Genomic DNA, 7,415 nt, shown 5'->3' on the forward strand with positions numbered 1-7,415 from the left:
ACTGACTGCAGTATCCACAATGCAACAGTACTCTTCCCACTTCCTTCCTATTTAGTGTTCCCATTGGTTCTCCCCTCCTAGCCATTCCCGCCTACTGAGGGCCGATGCTGCTCTGCTGATCCTGCCCAGCAGATTGGTCCAAGGAGTGAGCTCCTCCCAGGTGCTACTCTTCACGCTATAGGACTGTCCAAGGAACCTTAGTGGTGCTGCAGGATAAGTACTGGATTGCTAACTGCAAAGTCAGTAGTTCAAATGCAGCAGCTGTTCCATGGGAGAAAGACGAGGCTTTCTGTTCCTATAAGGACTGGCAGTCCCAGAAACCCTGTATACGGTCACTGCGAGTCGGAAATGAGCGCCCTGGCAGTGGGTTTGGTTGGGCATAGGACTGCCCACTGCTTGGCTGTCCGTTGAGTCACGGGGGTTGAGCTGTACATTTAGCTTTTGATACTTGTGAACTCCAAGTCGGCCCTAGGTGGCTAGAGGTTGGCAAGAGTATGTCTCTAGGTTGGCTGACAGCAAGGATTATGGAGCCTGGGGTATAATGTCTTTCAAGTGGAAACTGGATTCATACTGATCCTCATCCAGTCAGAATAAAGGTAAGATGTATGAACGCAGGGTATAATCCGCAAGGTCAGCGACCCTACAGAGCCACCAGGGAAATGTTGTTAACTGTCATCAAAAGGCTCCAACTCAAGGCTCTGTAAGATCAGCACTGGACTGCTAACCACAAGGTCGGCACTTTAAACCCACCAGCCGATCCTTGGAAACCCTCTACAGAGTCGCTGTGAGTTGGAACTGACTCTATGACACTTAATCACCACCACCACCACCACCACTTCTATGGCATAGGATGGATGTAGCTCCAATTCACAGATGAGAAAACTGAAGTACAAAGGCAAAACCTGGAATGATCATTCATGCATGGTGAGGGGTGGAGCTGAGCCTGGACCCTGAGGCCTGTCTCAGTCCCTTGTTTCGAACCTTGTGCAGGACTGTCTGTCCTGTCCGCCCACCGCCACAGACCCCTCTTACCTGCAGGATTTGGCCCTGGGCCTGGGGGCTCCTCCACTCCCGAAGCCGCTCCATGCTTAGTTTCAGCTCCTTTTTGGCGGCCTCAGGCTTCATTCCCTGACGTTCCAGAATCGAGACCAAGGCAGAGTTGTGGTTTTCCAATGCAGCCGCCAAGGCCCAGAGCACGGCCACCCGGGAAGCTGGTGACTGGGCCACCCAGCTGTGTACAGATGGAGCACATAGGGAGGTCAGCAGCCTAGTCCTGGCTCTTCCAAGGTGCCCACCTCTCTCCACAGTCCCTACCCTGGGGGTCTACACCCCATGGCCCATTGTCCCCAGGGTGTGGATGAGGGGCTGGATCCTACCTCCTTGGGGTCCACATGCCACACGCCATCAGCCCCCACCCTGGGAGCTCAGCACCACAGCCCATCAGTACTTTGGGGTCCTAGACTACCCTCTCTGCCACCCCACGACCCCAGGTATTCTGTGTGACTCCACTTACCCAGAGGTGGCCTGATGAGCAGCCTGCACCGCATCTTGGATGGTTTTGGCTGTACCCTCAGCCACGTAGCCCTGGAGCTTGCCAGAGTGATCCCGGATGGGCCTGGAACTCTGGGCTCCTGGGGTCTGGAAACGGCCCCCAACAAAGAGCCCATAGCGGGGCACTGGGCTAGGGTGGGGCAAGGGGTGAGGGTGGGTCTTGGGATCAGAGTCTGCTTTAACCCCATGCTCCATCCCATTAGATGAACTACCTCAGCTGCCATGAGCCTTAGCAGGGCTCTGCAAATACCTGTTCCCATGAACTGGTGGAGACCCCAGACCCTTGCTGCCAGATGCCTCCATGCAATTCCACACTTCAGCTCCCTGAGTCTCTGGGGGACCCCAGGCCCCTGCTCCCTTGAGCCTCTGGGCCCAGATAGGCATTGGTGAGAACAGAGACTCCTAGCAGCCTCAGAAGGTGAGAGCATATGAGCCAGAAGCAATACCCAGCAAGATAGCCCTCCAGCCCAGGCGAAGCCAGACACAGCCCCAGATCAACTGGCCCCTGGCCCCAAGGATTCTGGGAGGTGCAACCCCTGTAACTGCTTACCTGGGCTGCATTTCAGGCTCAGCTGGTTGGGAGGAGGGGATAGCAAGGCCAAAGGTGTCATAGTTCAGACTCTCAGACAGGTAGGGCTGCCGGGCAGGGAGTGCTGTGGGCCTCAGATACTCGTAACAGCCCTGTGAAGGGGACAGTGTCAAGAGGCCACAGGTGGGCCTGGGGGAGGGTGATGAGGTGCACTCACATCTAGGCCCCCATGCTGGGAAGAACCGTTCGTCTTGCTTCCACCCACAGGTACTGCAGGGTCGCTGAGGCCGTGGGTATTGATCCAGACTGTGCCCACCTGGAGCCTACAGGAGAGACAGAGCCAGAGAGAGAAAAGGAAAGTGGGAAGGATTAGAGAGGGCAGAGAGACACAGGGACAGAGACCCAGAGAGAAGGAAGTCATCACGACAGAGAGTGACAGCTGTGCATCCCAGCAGCCCTCTGTGCTCTGAGGGAGGTGACTGACCCGTAGCCCAGGTCCAGTGCTTGCCCCAGCCTCTCGCTCCACACGCTGGCGCTGTTTCCCTGGAACATCCCATTGGCCAGAGCCAGGCCCTCCTTGGTCGTGCGGAACGGGAAGGCCACAACCACAGGCCAGGGAACCTGGGATCAGAAACAAGTGCTGAGACAAGCTCCACAGCCCCCAGACCAGGAGACTCGCCGCCCCAGGGGTTTCTGGAGGACGCTGGGGGGCTGCCTATGTCTGGCTGAGAGCAGCATAGGAACTCCCATCCTAAAGGGCTCACCTCAGACTGGGCACAAGGGGCGGCTGGAGGCAGGTCAGAGATCAAGGTCGGGGGGAAGAACGGGCTGTTTGTGGGCACATCGCCAGCTTGGAACACCTGGAGAGAAAGAGAATTATTTCTAGAAGTCTCCCTCCAGCTGCCTCCTCCCTGAGAGCCAGGAATCCAAACTCTACCTTCTTCCTCCCTTAGACTGGGTGAAGCCTGGGACCCAAGACACCAGACTCTCAGCACCAACTCCCTCAGAGCCAGGAGTTCACGCCCCCGGGCGTACCTGTGCCCCTTGGCTCTGGGCCTTGTGAACATAGTGCTGGGCCTGGGCAAGTGAGGCTGCCCCTCGAGCCCCCATGTCCACGGCTCCATCCAGTCCTCGGCCAGCCCGCAGCTGCCTCATCCGTGCCTGGAGCCGCCTCGTGGTCTCGTCCCACATGGACTCCTGGACAAGGAGCCTCAGGCCCCCCTGTTAGGAAAAGTGGTGTCAGAATGGGCAAACTCAGGGCCCAGGTGGGGGAATCAGCTCCCCACAAGGGCTGAGACTTGGGGATACCCCCACACAGAGCAGGAAGGAACGTGCCTGAGGTTGGTCATGGAGAAGGGGCTGAAGACCCCAGAAACTGTCAGGGATCCTTGTCAGATAACTGTCAGGTTAGATGTGGCATCACAAGAACTTGGCTATTTGTAGAGCTAAGATGGTATGTGGAAAACCAGGGACCTAGATGCTCAGAAAAGTGTAGTCCTACAGAACCAGGGGGAGGCCTGGGGAGGCATTTTGGATAAGCACAGACGATAAGGTCAGTTTGAACCACAAGGTCGGTGGTTTAAACTCACCACCCACTCCTGAGAAACCCTATACAGAGTCGCTATGAATTGGAACTGACTTGACGGCATTTCACAACACAATACAGAACCAGGAATAAGGAAATCTAGGCTGGCTGAGACCAGGGGCACCAGGGGCCTGGAGGTTCAGGGAGTTGAGGCGATGTGTCTGTCATTGTTGTTATTGTGAAGTGTCATTGAGTCAGTTCTGACCAATAGCGACTCTAGATAGGGTTTCTGAGGAGCAGTTGGTGAGCTTGAACTGCCGACCCTGAGGTTCAAATGGCTTTGCAGTCTGGCACATTAACGCACAGTGCCACACCAGGACTCCCTGTCATTGTTAAGTGCCCTGAAATAGATTGACCCCACGTGACAGAGTAGAACTGCCCACAGGGGTTCCTAGGCTGTCAGCTTATGGGAGCAGATCACCAGGTCTTTCTTCCATGGTACAGCTGGTGGCTTCAAATCACGTCTGGGTGTTTGACCACTGAGCCACCAGGGCTCCTTGAGTCTCAAGGGTGATGAAAAAATTTGGACAAGGTTAGAGGTGATATCTGAACCTATAGGGTGAATGGTGAGTGGGTTTTAGGACACTGATTTATGCCTGGGAAGAAGAGGTGTGATGGCGAATGTTTTGTTATGTATATTTCACAATTGAAATAAAAGGACAAATTAAGTCAAGGGGATCAGGGGTCTTGGAGAATCCATGGTATAAAGGCAGTTTGGGGACAGGAAGATGGGAAAATGAAAATGTGGGCAGACACAGAGCCCCAGACGTGGGGGTCTTGGGGGTCTCACCGGGCTTCGGTCTGACCAAGCTGCATCCACAACACCCTCCACGGCGGAATCCACGTCCGCTGTGTCTGCCAGCAGCAGCAGCGACTCTGTCCCCAGCGCCAGGGCCAGCTCGACGCCGTGGCCCGCCAGGGTCCGCCGAAGGGCACGTCCTTCCTGTAAGACCCCTGAGGGTTTACCTGGGGTAGCAGCCTTTACCCCCAACTGTGTTCACCCCACTCCCAGCCCTGAAGCTACCTCAACAGCTCCACAGAAGACCACCTTCTGGACGCAAGGCTGGGAGGCCAGGACAGGCCCCAGTGGGGTGGAGCCCATAAGCACATTGAGGATTCCTGGGAAGGTGCCTAATTCGCCTGCCAGTTGAGCCAGGAGGAGGGGCGTGGGGGAGACCGGGGGCACGAGGACCACTACAGTGCAGCCTGGGGAAGGGGGTTGGTCAAGGCTCTGAAATCCAGGTCCATAGCCCTGTCCCCCTTAAGCCTAGGAGTCCCTGACCCAAACCCCTTCTCCCTCAGAACCAGAAGTCCCCGACCCGGGCCCCCTCTTCCTTCAGACCCAGAAGTTCCTTCCCCGCCCGGCCCCCTCCTCCCTCACACCCAGAAGTCCAGGCCCTGCCCATCACTCACCCATAGCCAGAGCAGGGCAAATCCTCCACATCATCTCAAGGAAGGAGAATGTGGGTGGCAGGATGAGGCCAACTACCCCTGCCAGAGAAACAGAGGGGGCTGGGCTGGTACCCCTGGGACATGGGGAGGGGGGCATGGGCTGGCAGCTGGGACTCCTGGTTCTTACCCATGGGCTCCCAGTCAGCCATCGTCTTTTCCTGGGAGTGTGCTTGGTCTGCGTGGTACTGTAGCAGCTGCTGGGTCAGTGGGACATCCCTGTCTCGGACCTCTCGTACAGCCCGCCCAGTAACCAAGGACTCCAGGGTCCACAACAGCTGCTGGTGCTTCTGGACATTCTTGGCCAGCCTGCGGCAAGAGTAAGGGGGATGGCCATTTCCCAACAGCTCCTCGGCTTTAGACTTCATTGCCCACTGCATTGAATGTACTCCATATCCTAGGACTACCATTCCCATGAGCCCCTGGGGCATCGGACACCATTTTCCAAGGGCAGAAGGCTTGTAGTCCCTGGGGGACTTAACACACTTGGTTGTTAACCAAACAGAGGTTCAAGCTCAGCCAAAGGTGCCTCAGAAGAAAAGCCTGGTGATCTACTATGAAAAATCAATAATTGAAACCCTGTGGAACACATTTCTACTCTGACATGTGGGGGCACCATGTTGCCATCGCACAGTGACCCTGTATAGGTTTTCCATGGAGTGGCTGGGGCTGGTGGATTTAAACCACGGACCTTGTGGTTAGCAGTCCAGTGCTTATCCTGCAGCGCTGCCCCAGGACACACAAGGGCACCATGAGTCGGTATCAATTCCATGGTGTGGTATGGGAAGCATTCAAACCCTCAGGGTGTTGTCAAAAGGTCACCTGTGAACCCCCTGAGATGGAGGAAACTGGGTCTGGTTCCCAAAACCATGCTGAGAAATGGGCTTGGGGATCCATCAACTTCAATGAACTACTGAGAATCCGAGCCCCAGAGAGCCCCTAAGAAAGGACAGCTATGCCACGAGAAAGTAAGAATTGGGTTTCCAGCCACTAAAGCCCCAAAGGCAAGCTGGATGCAATAACCGCATCACTAACGCATGGCGACCCCTCACACCACAGAAGGAAACACTGCCTGGTCCCGCACCATCATCACCATCACGGATATGTTTGTGCCTACTGTCGCAGCCACTGGGCATTTTGAGTGTCTGCCCACCTAGGGGTTCTTTCTTAGCTACTGAGCGATGTTATCACAGAAATGCCACAGGGGATGGCTTTCACAGGCTACTGAGCAATGATATCATGGAAATGCCACGAGTGGATGGCTTTCACAGGCTACTGAGCGATGCTATCAAGGAAATGCCACGAGTGGATGGCTTTCACAGGCTACTAAGCGATGCTATCAAGGAAATGCCACGAGTGGATGGCTTTCACAGGCTACTGAGCGATGCTATCACGGAAATGCCACAGTGGATGGCTTTAACAAATGGATGGCTTTAAGAAGCTGAAATGGATTCTCTGTCAGCTCAGGAGACTGTTGTTGTAAACTGCCATTGAGCAACCCCGTACAGGGTTTCTGGTGGGTTTGAACCCTCAATCTTGCAGTTAGCAGTCCAGTGCTTATCCTACAGCACCATACCAGGTCACTGTTTAGGAGGCTAGGAGTCCTAATTCAGAATGCTGGCTCTGGACAAAGGTCCTTGTTCCCTTTCAGCGTGAGCAGACCCAGCAGTCCTTGGAGAGCGCCATGTGTCTTGGCACCAGTCTTTCCCTGGAGCTTTTCTTTTTTTTTGCATTGAAAAAGTTTTATTTAGAATTCACCAGCTGGACTCAGTTGAGATGCTCCCAGTTTTGTTGGCAACATCCAAAGCACCCTAGTCAGAAGCCGGTGGAACATGGGCCTTCTGTTCTCCATCAGGCCTAGTCAAGGGGTTGACCTTGGTCCTTGGTGACGACAACGTCCCAGAACTTGTTCACAGCCTGTTTAATCTGATGCTTGTTGGCCCTGACCTCCACAATGGACACAGTGTGTTGTTATCTGCAGTCTTCTTCATGGAAGACTCAGTATTCAGAGGGAATTGGAAGATGGTACAGTGGTCCAGCTATTGTCTCCTGGGGGCGCGCTTCCGAGGATATTAGGGCTGCCTTCGGAGCCTCAGTGTCTTGGGCCACAGGAAAGTGGGTGATGTGTGGATCTTCTTTTTTGTGTAGCTGTGGACGCCTTTTAGCACTGCCTTCTTGGCCTTCACTGCCTTTGCTTTGGCTTCAGTTTTGGGAGGGACAGGGGCTTCCTTCTTGGTTTTCGATACCATCTTCGTAAAAAACCCTTTCCCTGGCTCCTAAGAGCTTCACTATTTGTCTGTC

The 7,415-nt window shown here is 54.9% G+C and overlaps 1 protein-coding gene and 1 pseudogene across 1 annotated transcript; both read right to left on the reverse strand.

The window, feature by feature from the left end:
- Positions 1-981: 981 nt before the first annotated feature.
- LOC102836707 (aldehyde dehydrogenase family 16 member A1-like) lies at positions 982-5,482 on the reverse strand (the record flags this gene model as incomplete). The annotated part of the gene is made up of 11 exons (XM_006878023.1): positions 5,245-5,482; positions 5,079-5,156; positions 4,690-4,871; positions 4,456-4,608; positions 3,116-3,301; positions 2,845-2,940; positions 2,565-2,701; positions 2,298-2,403; positions 2,102-2,232; positions 1,514-1,681; positions 982-1,231 (listed from the first exon to the last, which is right to left on the reverse strand). Coding segments are annotated over exons 1-11 (1,725 nt in total), but the record flags the coding sequence as incomplete, so codon positions are not given.
- Positions 5,483-6,868: 1,386 nt separating this feature from the next.
- On the reverse strand, positions 6,869-7,363 carry LOC102837081 (annotated as a pseudogene).
- Between the last annotated feature and the right edge of the window lie 52 nt (positions 7,364-7,415).

The sequence above is a fragment of the Chrysochloris asiatica genome, unplaced genomic scaffold (genome assembly GCF_000296735.1).
Source record: "Chrysochloris asiatica unplaced genomic scaffold, ChrAsi1.0 scaffold01150, whole genome shotgun sequence".
Taxonomy (NCBI): Eukaryota; Metazoa; Chordata; class Mammalia; order Afrosoricida; family Chrysochloridae; genus Chrysochloris; species Chrysochloris asiatica.